The sequence below is a fragment of the Clarias gariepinus genome, chromosome 23, assembly GCF_024256425.1.
Source record: "Clarias gariepinus isolate MV-2021 ecotype Netherlands chromosome 23, CGAR_prim_01v2, whole genome shotgun sequence".
NCBI classification, from domain to species: Eukaryota; Metazoa; Chordata; class Actinopteri; order Siluriformes; family Clariidae; genus Clarias; species Clarias gariepinus.
In genome coordinates this window covers 5,931,156-5,956,649 of record NC_071122.1, presented here as the reverse complement: position 1 = coordinate 5,956,649, position 25,494 = coordinate 5,931,156, and the positions used below count along the sequence as shown (strand labels likewise).

Below are 25,494 nucleotides of genomic sequence, written 5' to 3'. Positions count from 1 at the left end.
TTGGTCACTCCGCCACGTTTCATGCATTATTTATTTTGAGGGAAGCCAGGCGAGAGCACGAGGCCACATACTGAAAACAGAGCCAGGGCGCGTGCTTGGACAGACACACTCCTCGGCCACTTTATTAGGAACATTTTAATAATAAATAATACATCTATATAAATAAAAGCATGGTTTTGTCTGTACATTGGTCATAGCTGTCTCTGTCAGTGATATCTTTATGTTTCATACATTGAAAAATTTCGGTCATCCTGCAAATTCAGACAGAATTTAATGAAACTTTGGCTTTGCCTGAATTTAAACCTGCACAATACATGACATCAAAATGTTGAGAAGAAGGGAGGTTATGAACAGTTACGTGCCAAATTACATCACAACATTTAATGCTTTTTAAAAAATATTTTTTATTCATCCTGCTGGAAGGTTAAAACCAGGATTTGCACGGCCTCTCCTATATAATTGCTTCAAATATATCTATTAGAACATAATTTTATCACATAAAATTGGCTGGACACAATCTAGTGAAACTTTGGCAGTACTTAGATATCTGAAGTTTTACCTGCACCATAACTGAAATCTAAATGTTGAGTAAAAGCGATGTTATAAACAGTTATGTGCTGGATTTAATAATCTACTTTATAATAAGATACTAATAAGCTACTTGATCGATGTAAACAAACTCCTGCACCAATAGATATTAAACAGAAAAAATATTTTTTACTGGGATATATTTTCAATGCTGAAATAACAGCGCTAAAGTGGTATAAGTGAATTTTACTTTTGCAATCTACTTTTTCAACTTCTCATCTGTGATTCATTCTCCAGTTATCAAGTAGGAAGTTTATTTGCCTGACGATAAAAGAACTTCAACTTAGCGTAAACAAGGCGCAAAATACTCAACTTTGCAGAATATAATTTCTTTGTATTAATAAGGCAAAAAGTTTTTCCATACAGAAAGACAGTCAGACATGTGTGCTTTACCCTGAAATAATATCACTGATTACATTAAACTTATTATCAGCATATTTTAAGCTTTAACTTTTTCACTATTTCTACAAACACTTAAGTCAACGACTGGTAAAAAGTTTTGGTTAAACCTGTTGATTATTGAATTTAGGTGTTGCTTCGGGATTCCATGTCATCTTGGACAATGCTATGCTTCTAACTTCGTGGTAACAGCTTGGGGAAGGCCCTTCTCTATTCCACCATGACTGTGCTCCAGTGCACCAAGATCGGGCTATAAAGACATGAAGAACTTAGCCCGCACAGAGCCCTGACCTCAACCCCATAGAGCACTTTTGGAATGAACTGGAATGGAGATTCAATACCTTCTTGTCCAACATCGTCTAACCTCATAAATGCTGAACGAATTTCCACAGGAACACTCCAAAATCTTGTGCCCAGCCTTCCAAAAGGAGTGTAAGCTGTTATGGCAGCACAAGGGGGACCAACTCCCTATTGAAGTATATGTATTTGGATACAATTTCATTGCAGATAGCCAAATAATTTTGTCCATATAAAGTAGGTGCACAAACATTAGGAGAATCTGGGATCTTCTGTTATATCACTTATTCCAACAGTATACACAAATCAAGACTTTTAGGACATTTATGAGATGGTATCAAAAAGTTTCGAGATAAGCTCTGTTTACAAGCTTTGTTTTTTGCCTCATGTCCTCCCTCAGATTCACTGTTGACGGTCTAGCACCTGAGAATTAATTCCCAATGCACAATACTGTGAACGCTGAAAACGATCAAGAGCATGCACTTAGTCGTGGGGATGATGGGCTTTTCCACCGTGAAGACTGTTGTTTCATCTCAGGGTTGTACACCCAAGTTACGTCACCGGTAATGATCATTGACATGAAGGACAGGTCATCCATGGCACACTGACTGAGTCCTTGAAGACTTTGTCCCAAAGGTCCTTCTGTTCCTGTGTCAGCAACCTGGGGACATACTTGGCATCAACACGCCGCATGTTCCAATCACACATAATTGTTCGCCGACGATCATCATGCACAAGTTGCCGAATGGTTTTGACATTTTCATTGCTTGAGCTTATTGAAGGTCTTCCTGATCTCTTGTTGTCTTCCAGGGATGTTCTTTCGCTCTTAAGGTTCGTGTGCCACTCAAAACACTTCGCTGTAAATTTGTTGAATCATGATAAACGTCTCTGTGGCAGATTTGACCAGTTTCACGCAGAATTTCATATTCGCTCTTTTTTCTAACTTGCAGTTCTTTCCATGATGAAATCGCAGATGTGGTAACGCATGTGGTTAGAGTAGCTCCAGCTGCACAGTTTCTGATTTACACTGGTCAATGTTTTTTGGCACACTGATTAATTAATGAATGTTGGTGCTGTGACATGTTATAAAAACTAGTCTCGAAACCCCATCATATATACACAGTGTGTTTAGGATATGTCAGAAGCACTCTGCATATTGCAATGTGCATTCAGTTTAAATAACTGCCTGGTCAAAAAAAGTCACTTGGATTTAAGCTAACAAATACTTAAGAGCTTTCCATTTAATGATGACTGCTGTGATTGATATGTTTCAGCTGGCAACAAGCTAAATTTAACCCTTACTGATGCACTGAGTATCTTCTTATTTCTTAAACAACCATGTCAGAAGACATGTCCTGTGTGGTGGCATAGATGTAACCCTGTTTAACAAGAGTCGAATTACAAATTATTGCCCTGTATCGAGCAGAGACAAAGGAGATGACAATACTAGAAAAAAAATAAGAACTGTCCAAAACATGGAAGTATAGTGATGGTCCATCATCTTTAAGGAAGAAATGGCATCAGACATTTTCTTTTGAGTGACCGTGATCAGACTGTCCTGTACTGTATTGTCCTGCATTGCTTTTAAACTTTGTGTGTCTACTATTACTACTACTACTACTAATAATAATTTTAGATTTGTGATTAATCTACATAACTGAAATTTGGTCTACCTTGCCATATTTTTTGTCTCATGAACACACAATTTTTTTTACTTAAAGTCACCTAACATATAAAGTAGGCTTATGTATGTGACATTCTATTGATAACCGGAGTGAAATGTGTTGCAATGAAATGTAAACACAACACCTGTGATTTAAAATGTGTTATTTAATATAGCTTTAAACACACACACACACACACACACACACACACACACACACATATATATATATATATATATATATATATATATACAGTGGTGTGAAAAACTATTTGCCCCCTTCCTGATTTCTTATTCTTTTGCATGTTTGTCACACAAAATGTTTCTGATCATCAAACACATTTAACTATTAGTCAAAGATAACACAAGTAAACACAAAATGCAGTTTTTAAATGATGGTTTTTATTATTTAGGGAGAAAAAAAATCCAAACTTACATGGCCCTGTGTAAAAAAGTAATTGCCCCCTGAACCTAATAACTGGTTGGGCCACCCTTAGCAGCAATAACTGCAATCAAGTGTTTGCGATAACTTGCAACGAGTCTTTTACAGAGCTCTGGAGGAATTTTGGCCCACTCATCTTTGCAGAATTGTTGCAATTCAGCTTTATTTGAGAGTTTTCTAGCATGAACCGCCTTTTTAAGGTCATGCGACAAAATCTCAATAGGATTCAGGTCAGGACTTTGACTGGGCCACTCCAAAGTCTTCATTTTGTTTTTCTTCAGCCATTCAGAGGTGGATTTGCTGGTGTGTTTTGGGTCATTGTCCTGCTGCAGCACCCAAGATCGCTTCAGCTTGAGTTGACGAACAGATGGCCAGACATTCTCCTTCAGGATTTTTTGGTAGACAGTAGAATTCATGGTTCCATCTATCACAGCAAGCCTTCCAGGTCCTGAAGCAGCAAAACAACCCCAGACCATCACACTACCACCCCCATATTTTACTGTTGGTATGGTGTTCTTTTTCTGAAATGCTGTGTTACTTTTACGCCAGATGTAACGGGACACGCACCTTCCAAAAAGTTCAACTTTTGTCTCGTCGGTCCACAAGGTATTTTCCCAAAAGTCTTGGCAATCATTGAGATGTTTTTTAGCAAAATTGAGACGAGCCTTGATGTTCTTTTTGCTTAAGTGGTTTGCGCCTTGGAAATCTGCCATGCAGGCCGTTTTTGCCCAGTCTCTTTCTTTTGGTGGAGTCGTGAACACTGACCTTAATTGAGGCAAGTGAGGCCTGCAGTTCTTTAGTTGTTGTCCTGGGGTCTTTTGTGGCCTCTCGGATGAGTTGTCTCTGCGCTCTTGGGGTAATTTTGGTCGGCTGGCCACTCCTGGGAAGGTTCACCACTGTTCCATGTTTTTGCCATTTGTGGATGATGGCTCTCACTGTGGTTCGCTGGAGTCCCAAGGCTTTGGAAATGGCTTTATAACCTTTACCAGCCTGATAGATCTCAATTACTTTTGTTCTCATTTTTTTCTGAATTTCTTTGGATCTTGGCATAATGTCTAGCTTTTGAGGTGCTTTTGGTCTACTTCTCTGTGTCAGGTAGCTCCTATTTAAGTGATTTTTTGATTGAAACAGGTGTGGCAGTAATCAGGCCTGGGGGTGACTACAGAAATTGAACTTTTAACTGTGATAAACCACAGTTAAGTTATTTTTTAACAAGGGGGGGCAATTACTTTTTCACACAGGGCCATGTAGATTTGGAGTTTTTTTTCTCCCTTAATAACATAATCTTCATTTAAAAACTGCATTTTGTGTTCAATTATGTTATCTTTGACTAATAGTTAACGGTTTTTGATGAGCAGAAACATTTAAGTGTGACAAACATGCAAAAGAATAAGAAATCAGGAAGGGGGCAAATAGTTTTTCACACCACTGTATATATATATATCCCAAATTACCTGATTTTAATATTATGTACTACTCTGTGTACTTTGGTGATGCAAAATCCATATAAAGTTCATGTCTTTTTCTGGCTATGACACAAATGACACTTATGAAATGCACTGTATACACAAGTTGGAATGTAACAGAGGAAATAGATCAAAGTCTATTGTTTAAGCTTCATCCTTAAAAAAAGGATAAAATGCTACATAGTCAGCATATATATACTGGACAAAATATAAGAATTATAACAATAATGTAGCAGTCAAAGTTAAATAATCAAATTTAAATTATTAGAATATTTAGGAGTAAGTTTCATATTTTCATCCAAATTCACAAAAATACACTTACTAAAATTACCTAAATTCTTTTAAAAACATTTCACAGTCCCATAATTCATCTAAGAAAATATACCACTATGAACTTGTATATTCTTGATTTTGAAATAATAATAAATAACAATAAACACAGTTGCTAGGCAACTAGGAAACATGAACAGTCTAATAGTTGTATAATTATGACACATTATATCTAAACTGATGTGACATTTAAGTTGACTTAGAGATAATACCGCTCCAATTTACAAATAATAAAATTGATGAAGCTGCACAGTGATTTACACCCTTGGAACAAAACTCAAGAGCTCATGGATCCATCTTTAAGTACCAGTGTTTTGTATACCAAATGGGGGGGAAATCATTATTCCTGAACCTGTGAGGTTAACAAGCTTTAACACAACAACCTTATTTCAGTTCTAAACTTTTACACAATATGTAAAATGTCAAAAACAAACAAAAACACAATTCCCGAAAGCAATCTCTTTAATACGTCCTCTAGTCACCTCTACAGAGGACTCTTCAATGACTGAAGTGTGTTAATCAGCATGGCACAAGGGCCAAATAAATATTTTATACATTCAAATAAGTTAAGAAATTCAATTAGAAAATGTTTCTGACAGAAATGAACAAAAACCAATAACAATACATTCACACTAGCAAGTAACAAAGTGTCTAGTCACTGGAGGTTGGGGATTCAAACCCCAGTTCTGGCCAGCTTTCAAAGCCCTTAACCCTGTCTGCTACAGGAACCATGTATCATAGCTAAGTATGTGCTATGACCCCAGCTCCCTTAGTTGGGATAATTAGGAAAAGAAGTTCACTCTGCAGTAATATAGGTGTAAGAAATAAACACATAACTATCGTCAGTCTTTATCTTTGTGCTAAACATTTTCACAATTAATTGTAAATTATGTAGAAGAGAAATGAGACAAATCTAAACAACAGGTTTGAATGATTTTTGGACCAATCTTGTGGCATGTGTGGTAAATTCTTTCTTCAGTTCCCCCTTACAACATTAGTTCATACATTGGAAATAAAGCCAAAAACAACTTAGTGCATAAGGTAATTTGTGTTTAACTAGTTAGCTTATGGAGCTTCGACTGTTTCTCATCGAAACTGAAAAAAAATAAAAAACAGCCACAAGAAACAAGAATAGCAGTCGCTGTATGACCACAAGAGACAAATTACAAGTAAAATGAGCAATTTGTCTCCTGATATAAACGTCCTGTGAACCTTGGAACAATTTTACACAATGTGTTATTACATTCACAGGTTTACACCCCAAGACATTACATTTTCTGTCATGGTTGTTACCATGTGTTACCGTGTAGTAGAATGCCCTTGGTGTGGACAGTCTTGGTGATAATTTCTTTGGCAGCTGGCAAAAATCTTTAGAATTTACTCTGGATTGGGTAAGATTGGAGGGAATTTCTCTGGGAGCGTCCAGTAGTGGTGAAAATGATTTCAGGTGTGTGTATGATTTGAGAGAATTTATTTGGGAGTTGATATGATTGGTGAAAGTTTGTTTGAGGGTGAGCAAGATTTGTCAGAATTTGGGAGACTAGTTAGAGGTCTGTTGGAAGTGGTGGAATTCCGTTGTATGTGGGTAATATTAGGGAGAATTTCTCTTGGAGTGGGAGAGATTGATGGGCAACATGGGTAGAATTCCCTTAAGGTGGGCAAGATTGGAGAATTTCTTTAAAAGAGAGAGAGAGAGATTGATGAGCATTTCTTTGGAAGTGGGCAAGATTTCTAGACTTCTCTTGGGGTGGGCAAAATTTGTGAGAATTTCCTTGGTAATGGGCAAAAGTCATCAAAATTTCTTCAGGGGTGGGTAACATTGTTGAGAATTCCTTTGGTGGTCAGAACTTTTTTGGGGGTGGGCAAGATTGGTAGGAATTTCTTTAGGAGTGAGCAACAGTGGTCAGTGGGCAAGATGCTGTGGGTTTCTTTAAAAGAAGGTAAAGGTCTTTAGGATTCCCTCAGGAGTGGGTAAGGTTGCTGGGAACTTGGTGGGGGAACGTAACAGTGGCTAGAATTATCTTTGAAGTGGATAAGATTTTTCAGAATTTCATCAGAGTGAGATAAAAATACTAAACACACACCTCTTACCATGGCAGCTGTGTGTAAACCTGACAATGCTCTGGCCAGCATGCACTTTATCAGATATTTATAGCTTTAAATGCTACAGATACTGTTAGACCACTGATGAATCACTTTAACATTTCCATTTCCTGCCTGGTGAAGACAATCCTGCTGGAAAGAATGACGGCAAGCAGGCTAAGAACCAAAGAGCACACTGTGTAGGCTGTGACGCTGCTGAAAAGCTGCACGATGGTGCCCATGAAGAGTGACGGTACGACCTGCGACAAGAAATATGCACTGTCCAGGATGGCAATGTCCAGACACATTCCCCTCTGAGGCAGGAAGGAGTCGTGCAAGGAGTCCACATCTGGGGAAACGTGTGAAACAAGTAAAGAGGAAACAGGTTGTTTGGTCATCGCAATTCCTGCTACAGCATGGCCATTCAAACAGTAGTTTGGGCTCGGGAACATAGCAGAAACCTGCTTATGACTAACCAGGCCACTCTTGCTGGACAGGAGTTTGCTACTGGAAAAAAACACCTAAGAGAAATAAAAGAGTGTAAAGTCATATACGACTACAGGTTGAAAACATTTCAAAGTGCATTCCAACAAGCTCACCTGCTTGTCTGAGTGGTAAAGACAGGTGAGTGTATACGGCAGGATCTGCAGAGTACAGAAGGTGTAACCCGTCAAGGCCGCCATCACAGTCACCAGGACGACATTCTTCGAGACGGTCATTACAGCCATGCTTAACGCCAGGAGTACCAAGCTACTCAAATAGAGTACACGTGCACCAACACATGCCACCATCCTCTCCATCAGTATTGAGAAGGTCACTGAGGTCACACACTGCAAGAACAGCCCAAGGCTGGCCATACGCACACCTGGCAAAATCAAACAGGTACTCTGTTAACTCTTCTATTCTATATTACACTGTTAAAGGTTATTCACAATCAGGTGTCACTCAGAAAAGGACAGGTTCTATTGCGAGTTTCTCATTTGGGATCTAAAAGACAATGTTGGCTGTTTAAAGCTCTGTGGAAATGAAATGTAGGTTTTTGCTTTTAATGAAAGTCACATTTTAGGTTTGTCTAGAATTACCTACAGTAGCATGTTTGCCAAATGTGAGTATCCTTAAATTGCAAGCAATTTATTATATCTAAGATGTAAACTGAAAACTGTAGCTACACAACCAAATGTATTTTTAAAAATAACATAAATATAACTATACTTTAGATTTGACAGAAGCAGAGACCCCCTTTTTCCAGAAAAAAGAATTAATGAATAAAGGAACAAATCAATCTATGAATTTGTTCCATATTATACAATTTATTTAGGTAATATTTTAAATATTAATTGAGTTGATAATTTGGTTAAACTATATGACATTTGGAATGTAGCTATATTTTAGTCATTAAAAAAATATATATATATACATAAAAAACCTGAAGCCATCACAGTCTAATAATATTGACTTTTTTGTTAATATTTTTTAAAATAAATTATTAAGTTGTTTAACTGGTTGTAAGAGATTACCTTCCTCATAGCGAAGTCTCTCCGGAGAGCCTGTCTTAGCGCTGGGCACACCATGATACAATCCCTCCCCCACAAAGTCCGTGTAAAACAGCACAAAAGTCATAAGAGCCATCCAGCTGCACAGCTCAGCCACAAACAGCCTAGCAATCACCCTAGGAATGTGACTGTACAGTGACCAGAGTCTGGGCATGACTGCCAACAGATTACCCATGGCACACTTCAGCAACTGCACTCTGGAGAACAAACCGAACGGCCCACAGCATGCGCCGTACCAGCTCTGAGATCTCCTAGACGACTCAGTCACAGTTCTGACTGTTGGCTCTTCTGAGATCAAGACTGTGGTCATGAGGCATATGAGGAATAGCCCTGTGAGGAGTGTGTAGATAAAGGCTTTCTGCCCTCCCAGGTAAGATGACACACCTAGGCCTGTCCAGTCCACAGCTGGAAGCAGATATCCGATGCATCCTCCCAGACTGAGCATGATGGAATAGAAGGAAAATGCTTGACGGCTCTCCTTTTCTCCAGGGTAGAGATCAGACACCAGTGCCTCCAGAGGGGTGAAGCAGGCCTGACCGCAAAACTCCAGTACGCAGATGGATGACACCAACAACAGAATCTCCAACCTGGAACAGAAAATTTCCATTGACCACCAAAAATAATTACAGTGTCTACTAGACAAACATTTGCACTCAGGACAAAATGATGGAATTTATACCTATATAACACTTAGCGTAATGTGGCATAAAGACATTGTTAACTCCAAAAGTTTGCCAACTTTTAAGACAAATAAGGGTATTTATAGCAAAACATTAAATACGAACTTTTTCACTCATGACTAGAGATGCATCGATACACATAGTAACTGGTATCAATCTGGTATTTTGCTTGTTTACTCACAGAAATGCTTTTATATGATTATATAATGTCAACATACCCAGACTGGTGCTGTTTAGAGAACAGAGAGGTGATCTGGGAAGCACGAGGGATTAACACAAGGCTGAGCAGAACACCAACACACAGGGCCCAGATGAAGGGACGCCGACGCCCAAAACGACTGCGCCACCTGTCGCTCAATGAACCGAGTGGAGGGACGAATATTAGACCCAGTACAGGGCCAACACCTGCACAACAACGAACAATGTAAATGAATAAAATGTTTTAAAGTGCTTAAACATGTTGCATTGTATGTTAAATGTATTGTATGTTGTCACTGTACAGTTACTTAAAAACAAGTACATGCACACGGATGTTAGCTATACAAGTGTACATTATACAACTACACAAGTACACACACTGAGCCAAAGCATGGAAGATGATTGCCCACAATCCCGCAGCGAGAGAGAGAGAGAGAGAGAGAGAGAGAAAATAACCATTGGCCCAGTTGTGATAGTGTGACGCTTGAAAGCTAAAGCATATACAGTACTTACTACAGTACTTGTATTGCAAGACCTCACTCGATTATCAGGTTAAAATTTATTTAAAACTTTTGCTCATTTTGTAAAACACTCACAGACTAAAAGTTATTCGCAATCCATGGTTTTACTGTATTAAAATTTTAAAATACTATAATTTTTTAATGTTGAAATTTTGGAATACAGTGGTACCTCGGCATGCGAATTGTATTCTTTATGGAGAGAAGTTCTTAAGGCAAAATTTCATTTTGCAAAATGCATTTTTCCTTTTTAAAAAATGTTCTAACCATGTTAAATATTACCAATATTACCAATTTCCAACACTATAATAATATTTTTGCATTAAAAAAATATGAATTAATAGACATTAAACCTCATTTAACCTTTAAAAATGCAACTGTCCTTGCTAACATTCTTGAGAGCCATGGTGCTATGTCTTCAATAAAAAGCTTCCCCTGACTTCCCCAGACTTTCCACTGACGCAAACAAGTTTTGAACGGTTCCTGGACGTACATGCAACATGCGCACGAGTTTTCGGTTCAGCGCGTTTCATTCACTCATGTGCCGAAAATGCTTCATATGCGGGAAAATATTCAGAAAATCCCTCTTCTGAGTGGAGGGAATAAAGGTTAAATTGAAAGAAAATTCAAAAACCTTGACAATCAACAGCAATTTTGGAAAGTTAGAATTCTGACTAAAAAAATTTGAAATGTTTTCTATCTAAAGTAGGAAATGGATAACCTTTAGCCGAAGCTAAAGCAGGATGAAGGAACCCGTGAACCTTTAGGATAAATTTCCCAAATTCACATTTATTTTTCAGTTCCCAAATGCTCACTCACCAAGCACCATGGTCATGAAGCGCTCCTGCACTCCAGCCTCCAGGAGCATGGGGGGGATGTAGATGGTGCCGGTAGCCATGCATATCTCCAGCCCACATGTTAACACATTGACCAGAAACAAGTCCAAGAGCCTGCTACGCATGGCCGAAAGGTCTTCACACTTCAACTGCTGGTGGGTGAACAACTCTGGATTTGGACTCGATCTGGAGGTTCATGCTTGACTTTGGATCCTGCATGATGTTGCCTGTAAAACACAGCTTAGTTGAAGTAAACTTTACTTTCACAGCTTTAGAACATTCAGAAAATAAGAGTTACAGTGTGTCACAGGTGTTATTAACTAACCACACCCACACCTGCTTTATTTATATTGGGAAGTAAATTGAGAATTCAAAGAAATAATACAATGTTATTCTACTGGTTTTAAAGTATTTTATTTCATGCAGTTTCTTAAATTTCTTAAACTAAATTTCTATAATTCTACTCACTACATTTACAATTTCATCAATACATTTCCCCGTAACTGTCAGAATCAGTGAAAAGTGCAGAAAACGTTAACAATAAAACACCTTTAAACTTTGGAAAAAGTCTAAAAGAACCTCAAAACTAGAACATCCAAAAACAAGGAACTAAACTTGGACAAGTAAAGTAAATGCTGGTAAAATGCAAATATTAACAGTAACATATACAAAGAGGTGGAACGAAAAAACAAGGACTTGAATAAAATAACTAAGAGGAGGAGAATACAATGAACCAGGGCTGTCAAGCCCAAGAGATGTTTTGTCTTAAAAACAATTTTAGTGTGTTAAAATTCATTGTAAATTCACAAAAAGCGCCGTTATTTCAGCGTCGAAAATATTACCATGGCACTTAGTTATTAACCTAGTTAACCCAGTGTAAGTATGTATCCATTGATGTAAACTTTAAAGCATTTTTGTAAGTTGCTCTGGATAAGAGCGTCTGCCAAATGCCTAAATGTAAATGTAAATGTAAATTAACTGATGCCATTAAAAATATTTAGTTTAACTTTTCTAATTCATATGTATTGGTGCAGGTGTTTATTTACATTAAGCAGGTACCTTATTAGTAGCTTAAAAAAGTCCACCTCGTACTGACAAATATTCATTAAATTCTGTCCAACAGTCGATTTAAGACACGCCCACAGTCTGATGCATGCATAGTACACTGTAAAAACTTGCGGTTCATAATCAAGCACATACATGAACTGCTCATAACTTCACTTCTGCTCAACATTTTGATTTCACTTAGTTCAGTTCAGGTGCAGTTCAGTTTCCGTTGTGTACGTCCCATTTTTTTGAGCAAGCCCTGATGAGTGGCACTGACATTTCGGTAGTTTCTGTGTCTTCCACAAACGTGATGAACTATCGCGTTAATGGGCTTGGCTTTGTTGAGTGACTTGGGGCAAAGGCTCCAAATGAATTGCCTCTCTTGAGTGACACGTATATCACACGTAAGCCACCCTCACCTTGAGGCAAAAGCGCTGAATTGATTAGCTCTGTTGAGTGATGCCTATAGCGTATAGGCTGGACAGATAAGAAAAACATGATCATCTCAAGGCTATATGGTTTGTTAAATTAGACCAGCATTATGCTGTTGTAGAACAGTGACTTAAGTTATACTTAACATACTTAACATGTTTACTTGACATGTTTGGGCTCTTTGCTGAATTTCTTGTCTTTTAGGCAGGCCACAATGCTTTACTATATTTAAAATATCTAACTAATGATTGGTTTGCCACATGTCTATGAAACACTGTAGGTGTAAAATGTTCTGCATCATGTATGACTATAAAGTTTTAAACCTGAAATCAGGGCCTCACTGTTTCCTAAAGCTTCAGTGGTGTGACATTCCTGTGTTAGTAAGCTGTAGATTTTTTTTACTAAATCATTACTGGTTAACATGATTAAAAGCTTACTGCGAGAACATATTCGAACAATGGGACCCAGGCAAAGCCCACTATTAAATGTTTTACACTATAGTTTTTTTTTTATGATTATTATTATTATTATTTTGTATTATAATAAAATAATCATTAGTAATGGTAAAATTATTACCTCTACTCTATTTTCTAATAAATATTATATATATATATATATATATATATATATATATATGATCTTTGGATCTTGGCATGATGTCTAGCTTTTGAGGTGCTTTTGGTCTACTTCTCTGTGTCAGGTAGCTCCTATTTAGGTGATTTCTTGATTGAAACAGGTGTGGCAGTAATCAGGCCTGGGGGTGACTACAGAAATTGAACTCAGGTGTGATAAACCACAGTTAAGTTATTTTTTAACAAGGGGGGCAATTACTTTTTCACACAGGGCCATGTTGGTTTGGATTTTTTTTTCTCCCTAAATAATAAAAACCTTCATTTAAAAACTGCAGTTTGTGTTTACTTGTGTTATCTTTGATTAATAGTTAAATGTGTTTGATGATCAGAAACATTTTGTGTGACAAACATGCAAAAGAATAAGAAATCAGGAAGGGGGCAAATAGTTTTTCACACCACTGTATATAATTATAATATAACATAAATTCTACAGCATTACTACCAAAGGGAGTGTTTTCCATTAATAGAATTTTTGTAATATTATTTACCCCATATACATAGAAACACATGCCAAAATTTTTAAAGAATAGTACTGTGAAAATGTATTTAACTCTGTAACTGATTATTTGTCTGAAACAGCATGATGTGGAGTTATTTATTGGTTTCTAAAGTTTATTAGATTACAAAATTAGGCACTGGTGGCTCAGTGGTTGGTGCTTCGCCTGCCATACGGAAGGCCCGGGTTTGATTCCCAGCCAGTGCCCAAACACCAGCCAGTGCCGGTCCCAAGCCCGGATAAAATGTGAGGGATGCGTCAGGAAGGGCATCCGGCGTAAAACCTGTGCCGAGTTGTAGTGTGGACTGTGGCGACCCCTTGCCGGGAGCAGCCGAAAGACCGACATTAGATTACAAAATTAACATTTTATTCATAAATTCTTTGGACTCATTACCTAATTAATTCTTTATTCAGTACTATAGTATTTAATTTTTAATGTTTTATAGTATAGTAGTGCAGCTGGAATTAGTTAGCATACCCTTTGAACAATAAAAGAACCCATCAACAGAACTGATAAACCAGTGCTAATGGCGCGTCACTAAGCAGTGAATCCCACTGCAAATAAAACAAGTTGTGTGTCATGAGAAAACATTATTTTAAAGGATTCACAAAATAGATCCTACTGTTACGGTAAATGATTCAGAAAGAGATGAGGTCATTTGTAATAATGCAATACTGACAGTAACGCCTGCTTAGTCAACAGTCAAGAGATTTCACAAGTGTACATTTTTCCTGATGAATTTCTTTCTTCAAACAGTACTGTATGTACAAAAATACCACTAGTGTATGACAATATTGTAGAATGTTTAAATTATCCTGACTCTGGTAGCTGTACCCCACAAATAGTAGAAATGGCTAGATATCTATTTTCTCTTTAACACTAAAACTGCTAAAACTTAAACATATGTGATATTGATATCCGTACATATGATATTTTATTATTTTATAACTACTAGGTGTTAAAATGTTATTTTTTTGTACTGATGTAGTCATAAAAAAAACGAAAAGGTGCTAGCAGCTTTTTTTTTATTTTACAAAACTGCGAATATAATAAATAAAATAATTAATAAGATTGTAGAGTGTACAATCCCTTGTTCCACACACCAAGTAGTGCCCTTGAACAGGGGTTAGAGAGATATTTGGGATTCGGTCTTGTGTTAAAAGCTAGGTAGCTTTGTAGCTCCTGTTAGCTGCGAACAGAACAAACAGACGGTTCACAGGCAGCTTAAAATGATTTAGGAGACAGTGTGTTGTTTAAGATGATATAACATTATCAGATGTTTGCTTTTGCTGAAAGTGCTTCTATGTCTGGTTTTAAATGTAGGTTTTGGCAGGCAGCTGCTCTCTCCTCAGTACTGCGGACCATACAGACCTACTTTTACCCTTGCTACAACTGACAGTTAGTGTAATTAACAATTGTAGTATACCTGGAAGACAGATTGATACATATAGTTCTTACATCTCAGTGCTGTTACTGTCCATTATTATCATTCATGGAATGCTTTTGGTTCAATCAGTTTACTTGTTTAGAAGCAACTGTTGTATAATAACAACGAAGAATCTTTCAGAGTATCCCTGGCTACTTTATGGATAAATAAGAGTCTTTAATAGATAAGTAGATAGAACGTCCACTCAGTGACTCTATCCTTAACAGTAACAATTACTGCTTATTTAATTTGCTGTCTCAGCATAACTGCTGTTTCTCTCTTATTATAAGGCAACTTCACCTTAAAAAAAATACTTTACAGAACTCACTGTATTAAAAACTAGCTGCCGTCACTGCGTGGTCTATTTGTGGTGTAAATTTGACAACATGTTCTCAAGAAGGAGTGGAGGATCAAGCATACGTGCAGGAAGCTGAGTACTGCGCAACTGCTGATGATACACCACCCTTTAAGTCAACTCGAGCCATGCTACTGTTCAAACACACACTGACTGTTCTTGGGGCAGATTTCAAAAAGGTGTATAGTGTATACACACAGACTTGTGGAAATGGAACAGAGTGCCGCAATTAATATAATGATAAAATGCATGCACGGAAAATATGACTGATGGCGTTTCCTTCTTTTTAGATTTTCATCTTTAAGCTTAGAAGTAAGAGAAGATATTAAAGATTATTATTTTTTTTCATTTAGCTTTATTTTAAATTAAGTTAAGCCTTCATTTGTCACATATGCATTATAAAAGAGACTGGAGTGTTGGTCAGTTTCGAACTGTCCTAGAGATAAATAGCTAGAAATCTTGAACTATACATGTACGTACAGTATATAGAAACTGTATATAATGACAGAAGGAAGACGTCTCAGTCTCAGTGCTTTGCTTGTCTTTGGGACAAAGGACTTTACAGTTTGCAGTTTCATGGTAACATAAGATGTTTTTCCCCTTTTAAATTTTTAACTACATGAGCGGAAAAAAAGAGAGGCAAGAAAGGCAAAGAGAAGCACTGACACTAAGGACTCCTTCCATTATGATATTCAAAAATTGTACATACTGTTTTTAAGGTTTAATAAAGGTCAGATCTTTTCTTCCCAAAATCAATGACAGAAAAAGTGCTTTGAAGGAAATTGATCACTTAATGGAGGGAAGCTTGTGATTCGGGATCCCTCCCAGGCTAACAGATGTTTCATCAAACACTTCTTATTTGCTTTCTTGCACTTTGCTATTTGAACAAGCTGAATTGCATCACACTGATGAATACGAATATGACTTGGAAGGTTTGAAAATTGTGTGGCATGAGAAACACACACCTGAGTTTTATTGCGTGTAATTGTGTATTGTGGCCAAACATTTGGGGCAATGAAGGTGTGAGATACAGAGATGTTTCATGAACCAAAGAAAAAGCAAATTCTTATCGGATTTGTCCGTGACTCTTTTATTTGTTTGTAAAAATGGGAAAATGGTGGAACAGTGTTTTTTTTAATAATGATTATGTTTTGCTTGACGCAAACTAAAATAGGAAAATTAAATCAAATTTAATATTTATAATTCAAACAAACACACACACACACACACACACCACATAACCACAGCTGAGAACTGACATAGAAGTAATTCTAAACATAATTCTCTAGAAACTAAAAATATACTTTGTACTGGATTTGCTGTTTTACATGCATCAATAAAAAAAAAAAACATTAAATAATTAATTTAGCTTAAAAGAATAATAAAGACTATAAAGAAATTATTAAAAACTGAACAACTGATCCAAGCGGATGCAATATATACAAGGACTTTATGTAATGTGATCTGTTTAAAAGCTTACAACTGTTTTGAACATTTTATTTGCAAATGATGCTGCCATTCAAAGAAAATTTCTTTGTATGTTCTACATTCTACAACAATACTGGGTATTTCAAAACTATGAAATAACACTTATTAAATTAAATAAATATGTATGCTAAATATATTGTTAAGTAAATATGATAAATATGTCTTTCTGGAGTGGTTCTTGCAAGAACAGTATTGTCAACTGCATTTGCAAAACCCATCAAGCACCGTGATGAAACTGTCTCTCATGAAGACCCTCCCAGCAATTATTACATATTTTAGATGCCTTCAGCATTGCTTTACAATGTAGAAATAAATAAGTGTATGTACAGTGTATATATCCTTGTTTCTCATATTTATAAAGTAAACTACATTTTTTCCCTTTTTTAATTTTACATTCTTACATTTAATTTTAATATAAAATTATTTAAATTTTTATTTTAATTGAAAAATATAGAACATATTTATAATATATAGATGATAAACCTGTTTTATTTTATTTGTTAATAACACATATTTATAATCATTTATTCAGCCAGACATTTATTATTTAGCCAGTATATTATTTAATAGTAACATGTAAGTAGTAAGACTAAATTTTTTAAAAACTTAATAAAAACTTTTTTATGCAAAATTTGTTAAAAGGTATCCAGTTGTTTTTTATTCTATAACTTGAACATGCATTTCACATCAAAAATGATAAATAATAATAAAATGTATAATTATGCAACATTTTAAAGATACTATGTGATGCTCTGAGCATAGAAAAATACCATGGTATGTTAAATTACTGTAAAGTAAGTTTAGAGATGATTTATAACTCATCTCTTTCTAAAAATCCTTAAACTATTTATTAGATTTAAAGCTTTTGTCTAAATAAAACCAGAACAGAAATTCACAATACATACATTCAGGTTCAGTTTTTGATGAGGATCCATATCTTCAGTCCTTCACTCACAAGTACAGTGTGTCACACTGTGCCATAGAATTTCATCTCAAGAATCAACATTGCTAAAAGGAGGAGTCTAATAAGGAAGTCTGTAACGCTGATGATGGAAAAAAAACTCAACAAACCAGAACTTAACAAATGCAGAACCTGAAGTTCAGCTTTTTTAGTGCTGACATGGACTCTTTACACTGACCAATCCTGAACAAACTAAAAGATTCTAGGTTGTGGGTAAAAAAGTTACAGTTGTGTGCAATAGTATGTGTATATAATATGTATATAAAATCACCAAATATTAACACAAAGATACCTTTTAATTCATAAAAGTCACAAAATGTAACTTGACAATTCACTCCACAAGAATCAGAAGATAACTTCAGGAGAAAACTGGTATGACAATTCCAGAGTGGAATACATTCTCTAAACCTTCAACCTTTATACTTAGTCTTAACCATCATGGGCTCCTCCAAGCAGCTGACTCAGGATCCGAAGTCAAAGCTAATTGATACTTACGAAGCAGAGAAAGAAAGAAAGAAGAAAAAGATATTAAAGCACTTCCAGACCAGTTTCCATAGGCTGAATGTCAGTTAAGGGGAATTTGGACGTCAAGCCAAGACCAAGCAAACTTTATAGATAGAACTTCATGTACTGGTGGGGAGGAAGGCATATAAAATATGACCTGCATGAAAGGCCCATCAGAAGTCAGTGTCTGAAGTATGTAAAACACAGGCTTTCTGGAAACAAGTGCTCTGAACTGTTGAAGTGAAAAAGGAAAAATCTGGGTCATAATCACCAATAGTGTAACTAGAAAATCCAGCATGGGGTGGAAAGGTTATGCGTTGGGGTTGTGCAGCATCCAGTGCTAAAGAAAACATTTTAAGCAGGGACGACACTTCTTCGACAGGATAATGATCAAAGCGTACCTAAAATTGACAAGACAATTCTTAAAATCTTGAACATAGAGAGGGGCAAAAAAATTATATTCACTATTATATATATATATATCCATCAAGGGACTGTGGAGGCCAGTGGTGCCATTGCACTTATTTCCATGTAAACGACCATTGTAGGCCCTCCAGTCAACATTCACATGAACATTCACACACTACAGGCAATTTAGGAACACCAACACTGCATGTCTTTGCACTGTTGCATCATACCCACAGTCAAACATGGTGGTGGTGGTGGTAGTGCAGCTTCAGAACCTGGAAGGCTTGCCATAATTGATAGAACCATGAATTCTGCACTGTACCAGAAAATCCTGAAGGAGGATGTCTAGCTATTAGTTTGTGACCCCAGGCTCAAGAGCCCTAGGGCTATGCAGCCATTCCATAGTTGCCCTGGCTTTATGTTTTGGGTCGTTGTCCTGCTGGAAGGTGAACCTCCGCCCCAGTCTCAAGTCTTTTGCAGACTCCAATAGGTTTTCTTCCAAGATTGCCCTGTATTTGGCTTCATCCATCTTCCCATCAACTCTGACCAGCTTCCCTGTATATATATATATATATATATATATATATATATATATATATATATATATATACACAGTGGCTTGCAAAACACACACACAAAAAATTAAGGTTTTGGAATGAGACTTACTCTGGACTTAAATCTGATTGAGATGCTGTGGCATGACCTTATACAGTTCGTTCATGCTCCCTCCCATGTCTCTGAAAACCCCCTGAATTAAAACAATTCTATGTAAAGGATTGGCCCAAAATTAATTCACAGCGATTTAAAAGACTTATTGCCAGTTCTTACAAATGCTTGATTGCAATTATTGCTGCCAAGGGTGGCACAACCAGTTATTAGGTTTAGGAGGCAATTGCTTTGTCACTTAGGGCCAAGTAGGTTTGGTCATCATTTAAAATATGCTTTTTAGAATGAAAAAAAAAAGATGATAATAAACAAGCACATTTCAACCTCTGCTTTGTCTCAGGATACATTTTGTCTCTTACTAAATTGCCTAAATATATCAGTGATGAGAATTAGCAGATATTGAAATGTGCTTGTTTTTTCATTCTAAAAAGTGCTTGCAGACGACTAGAGTGCTAGACAACTAGAAGACACATGATCTGTGTAAGGGAATAAAAATTTGCATAAAGTTACAGTAGAGCGCCAGAGCTATTATCATTTTGCCGCGTAGTTTCACAGTTGGTTTATTTCTTGATGACTCAGAAGTGTTGGATTTCACAAGGAAGTGAACGTTTTAAAAAAATAAACGTGAGTCAGTGAGAAACAGAGAAATAGATAGATAGAGAGAGAGCAAGAGAGAGAAAGAGAGAGAGAGAGAATTTAAAAGTTCTATTCATTTCATTTTTATACTGGCAGGCAGAAAGGCAGGATCAATAGAGACTGTATTTCCAGAACTTGTCTTTAAAACAGATAGAATAGAACCAGAATAGAACTGGAACAGAATCCATCTTGACTCCACTTTTAAGGAGGAAGTCATCTCTGCATGAATCATTTGATCTTACATTACATTAAGAAACATGTGGTGTTCTTGTCTTCAGTTTTAGAACTTATGGAATATCTTCAATTCTGATTGGCCATTTCTCTGCGTTAATTGGAACGACAAGGGGCATTTAAGCCAAAATCCCTTTTTCTCTCTCTATAATACCCTGTATATGGGTCATTGACGGATAAGACTTTAAAAAAAAAAAAGCCTTAAAAAAGTCATCTGGGGCGACCGTAATATATCTCAGAATTCACATTTTTATGTATCATTAAGACTAGTTGAACTCATATCAGTAAGTAGATAAACTGATGAAGAAAGATAAACTTTAGTGCCTTTTTCATTTCACAAGTTTATTCTATAATATCAGAGTCTCCTTCATTATCCAGTTAAAATAAATGTTTATCCCTATAAAAGGAATGGAAAATGGCTGAATAAAAAAAAAAAAAGATAAAATATACAAATAATTATGCTTAAACAATTAACTCTATGTATATAATTGATGTATAGAATATGAAAACTACAAATATAGGACATATATCTATCATTTAAAACATTTAGCAGTGGTCGCCCCACACGATACTCGGTCGCCCCATATGATGTTTTCAAGTTTACTCAAGTATAGCAGGCTAACAGTTAGCCTCAGAAACCAAACTAGCTTCTTCTAGTGACAAAGCATTATCAAATTTATCATCAAAATATAGATTTGTGGAAAAAAATTATAATTCACAGTTTTGGGGTGGTCGCCGCACATGATGACCAAAAGTGACTACAACATCACAGCCGTTAAAAAACAGCTTTTTCTTACTATATGAGAGAGACTGATTTACTATACAGTTGTTCCCAGGGGGTCTTCACTTGTGTCTGGCTGATGCAGTATCCCATCCTTGAGATGTTTTTTAAAATAAAGGTCCCAAAATTGTGGTTTGTTGATGGTCGCCCCGGATAAAATGGATAGAATCAACATAATTCGGACAACATTCGTTTGTATATCATGATAGAAATATATGTGCAAATGCTTTATAGTTTTGTCAATGGATGTAAAACATGTTTAAAATTATGCCAACTAGGAAAAGGGATATATTTAAGTTGATTTAAAGTGTTTTTAAACCAGTTGTCCTAACTAAAGTCAAGGCCGGACGGTCGCCCCATATGGTGTTTTGGCACTTCGGATAGCAGAAAAATGATGAAAAACTTAAAAATTTGGAGAAGTTAGAGTGGTTTAGTAGGTAAAGAAGGTATAACAAGTAGATGAGAAATTTTTATGTATTTTTTAGTTTTTTTCTGCAAAATAAAATTAACCCGGACAGAAAAAGGGGGCGTCACGTCATTGACCCATATTGTTTATATATGCACATTTCTTATCATGGTATACACTACCTCCTTATTGCAGCATCCATAATCATTTACACTCATTGTATTTTTCAATGATCTAATCTAATCTAATCTAATCTAATCTACATCAATCTACTTATCCCAGTGTTTCACTAATGCTTGGATACAATCAAGGTAGAAATGTTTCTTGGCCCAAACATGTAAAAATGGCTAAGGACTGTGCAGTGATGTGCTAATAACTCCCAGCCGAAGTCTTATATTGTGCAAGTTGTGTTGGTGTACGTGATGATGGTGTGTACGGTTCCTGTACTGTGCTTGAAGTCTTCTGTAAATGTCAATCGCTTTTATGCCTTTATTCACAAGTCATGGGAGGTACTTAGTATTGCTCGCATATTTTAGTGCTTAATTTTTGTTAAATAAATAAATAGAGTTTGTACTTGCCTAATCTGAGACCCTGAGTATCAGATGGGGTTACTGACATGTCTGTGTGCTCTTATATATACAGGGGCTTGCATGATGTGTGCGTAATTATTCAGCCCCCTGAGTCAACACTTTGTAGAACCACCTTTTGCTGCAATTACAGCTGCCAGTCTTTTAGGGTATGTCTCTACCAGCTTTGCACATCTAGAGATTGAAATTCTTGCCCATTCTTCTTTGCAAAACAGCTCCAGCTCAGTCAGATTAGATGGACAGCATTTGTGAACAGCAGTTTTCAGATCTTGCCACAGATACTCTGACTGGGCCATTCTAACACATGGATATGTTTTGTTTTAAACCATTCCATTGTTGCCCTGGTTTTATGTTTAGGGTCGTTGTCCTGCTGGAAGGTGAACCTCCGCCCCAGTCTCAAGTCTTTTGTCTTTTTCCAAGAGGTTTTCTTCCAAGATTGCCCTGTATTTGGCTCCATCCATCTTCCCATCAACTCTGACCAGCTTCCCTGTCCCTGCTGAAGAGAAGCACCCCCAGAGCATGATGCTGCCACCACCATATTTAACAGTGGGGATGTTGTGTTCAGAGTGATGTGCAGTGTTAGTTTTCCGCCACACATAGCGTTTTGCATTTTGGTCTCATCTGACCAGAGCACCTTCTTCCACATGTTTGCTGTTACCTCCACATGGTTTGTAGCAAACTGCAAACCGGACTTCTTATGGTTTTCTGTTAACAATGACTTTCTTCCTGCCACTCTTCCATAAAGAATAACTTTGTGCAGTGCACGACTAATAGTTGTCCTATGGACAGACATGATTGCACTAATCAGGCAATGTCTATGGGCAACTGACTGCACTCAGACCAAAGGGGGCTGAATAATTACGCACACCCCACTTTGCAGTTATTTTAAAAAAATGTTTGGAATCATGTATGATTTTCGTTCCACTTCTCACGTGTACACCACTTTGTATTGGTCTTTCACGTGGAATTCCAATAAAATTGATTCATGTTTGTGGCTGTAATGTGACAAAATGTGGTGCATCTCAATAAATTAGAATATCATCTAAAATTCAAAAAAGTGAAACTCATTACATTGATTAATTACACACAGACTGATAATAAAAAGATAATAACAGCTAATAAAACTGATAATTGATAACAGCTAATTAAAAACCCCAAATTCAGTATCTCAGAAAATTTGAATATTACTTAAGACCAATAAAATAAATAAAAACAAAGACTTTAACAAAGAAATGCTGTACTACTGAAAAGTATGAACATGTACGGCTCTTAATACTTATTCAGGTCTCTCTTAGCATATATTACTGCAGCAATGCGGTGTGGCATGAAGGTTATCAATCTGTGGCACTGCTCAGGTGTTATGAAAGTCCAGGTTGCTCTGATAGCGGCCTTCAGCTCTTCTGCATCGTTGGGTCTGATGCCTCACATCTGCCTCTTTATAGTATTCTATAGATTCTCTATGGGGTTTAGGTTAAATCAGCAACTCTTAAAATATCAGTCTGTCTAATGAATCTATGCAAGTTACACATTTGAATTGAATTAATGAAAAAAAATCTACTTTTCAGCAGTATTCAAATTTATCGAGATGCACCTGTGTGTGTGTAGAGAGAGAGAGAATCAGTTTTAAATCATTTTGAACAGTGGAAGGTTACTGTTGTGTGAAAGGAATAAAATGCCCTCAATGGTGTTGCTCCTTACGTTTGACATACAAGCTCATTATAGTCAATTGGTTCAGTCTAGCACTTTTTGCCAGTGTTTACAAAACTGCTCTATAAAGTTGACTTTTGTACCTCATATGTATAATAAGACTCGGGACAAAATAAAAAAAAAAACACACATCTGTATTGCCCCCCCCCCAATCCAGATCCTGTGCCAAATGCCATTATAAACAAGTGACCCACAAACAAAAAACACTTCCTTATGGTTAATGTTACTTGAAGTTAATCCTGGATATGCAATGTTTACCCGTCTCAATAACTCTACAACGCACTTCTGATTTTAAAATGGGTTTAATCCGTCGAAAAGCATCACTTTAATTCAAAGCAGCCGGTTTTTGTGTGAAAATCTAATCCTGAAGATACTGAATTGTTAATGCTAAATTACTACTTCTTTTTTTTTTGGGGGGGGGGGGAAGAGTGACATCTTGTGGTCGTGGATGAACAGAGCAGCACTCAAAAAAAAAAAGGAAAATGAGGAAGACACTCCTCTAGCACTATCAAACATTTCTTAGGTTCCAGACAGACGTTAGTTCTTTTAGTTTTCTTAGGCCGTAAAGCAAACCTTAAATGGGCATTTATAAAAAAAAAAAACTCTACATCTTAGAGCTAGATCTATAAACTTCTGAATTTTTTTTTCCTTTTTACTAAGAGAACCAGCGATTAGTTTTGTGAAAATGCTGATTTAACAAAAGGCACATTTTAAAATCAAGATACATTTTTATTTCTTTTCTTAAAAAACAAAAAGCAAACAAAAATTACAAAAATTCTGAGGAGAATTACAGAAAAATCAAACAAATAGACAAAAAAAAAAAAAATCCTTTGAGAAGAGATTTGAAGGTTGAAAAACAATCTGAGACAACACACTTGTTGGGAAGCCAATAAGCGTTAGAGTAGGGTACGGTACGGGAGATTCCCAGTGATGCCTGGCACAAAAACGACAGAACCGTGTTGTATTGAGCCTCGTACGGAGTTCATGCACATGAACAGACTGTACAGATGAAGTAATGATCATAGTCCATCATGTTAAAGCACTGAAGCTGGAACGGGAACAGAGGCGGAGGATGAACAGGACCCCGTCTGATTTAGATAAATTTGCCTTTGAAAAAGTTGAAAAGTTGCTTGACGTTTCAGTGCTCGGGGCTACAAGATAAAAGCCTCGATCTCGCTTTGAAAGGCCTGGATGCAACAAAATAAAAGCACCTTCAAACTGCTGGAGTTGGAGAAGAAAAAATTTCCAGAGCATTAAAGCATTTACACCTCTGTCCTATAAAGATGAGTGTGTAGCTTAAAAAAAAAAAAAAAAAAAAAAAAAAACTTACATAGGCTCAAATCATCATCAAAAGGAACAAAGTGGGAATAAATTGTTTAAAAACGTCCTATACCATTACACTGCTTTAGAATTCACTTCTCTCTCACACACACACAAACACACATACAAAACACAAATTTGAACAGTATGAAATGTACATTAAAACCGCAGAACTGATTGCGCTACGAGATGACGTAGTGGATAAGAACTAACGGGAAAAAAAAAAAAAAACAGACAAAGGAAACTCTGAAAAGAAAGGTCATGTGGACTCAACACAAGCAAGCGCAGATGCCGTGCCTGCTGTTTCATCACCTTCATTTGCTCAAAATGAGACGTCTGAAGATGGTTTAGTAAACGT

The 25,494-nt window shown here is 36.5% G+C and overlaps 1 protein-coding gene across 1 annotated transcript; it reads right to left on the bottom strand.

Moving 5' to 3' along the window:
• Positions 1–7,096: 7,096 nt before the first annotated feature.
• LOC128511357 (solute carrier family 45 member 3) lies at positions 7,097–17,917 on the bottom strand. Its single transcript, XM_053484186.1, has 6 exons — positions 17,835–17,917; positions 11,036–11,279; positions 9,719–9,905; positions 8,785–9,407; positions 7,867–8,132; positions 7,097–7,788 (listed from the first exon to the last, which is right to left on the bottom strand). Exons 2-6 carry the CDS (start codon positions 11,175–11,177, stop codon positions 7,378–7,380), a joined length of 1,629 nt encoding a protein of 542 aa, XP_053340161.1. The 5' UTR covers positions 11,178–11,279; positions 17,835–17,917; the 3' UTR covers positions 7,097–7,377.
• Between the last annotated feature and the right edge of the window lie 7,577 nt (positions 17,918–25,494).

Coding starts and splice junctions, on each gene's coding strand:
- LOC128511357 (XM_053484186.1), bottom strand. CDS start 11,177: ATGCGTAGCAGGCTCTTGGACTTGTTTCTGGTCAATGTGTTAACATGT. Junction 9,408..9,718: donor TCTAAACAGCACCAGTCTGG/GTATGTTGACAT, acceptor TTTCTGTTCCAG/GTTGGAGATTCTGTTGTTGG. Junction 8,133..8,784: donor GAGACTTCGCTATGAGGAAG/GTAATCTCTTAC, acceptor TGATTTTGCCAG/GTGTGCGTATGGCCAGCCTT.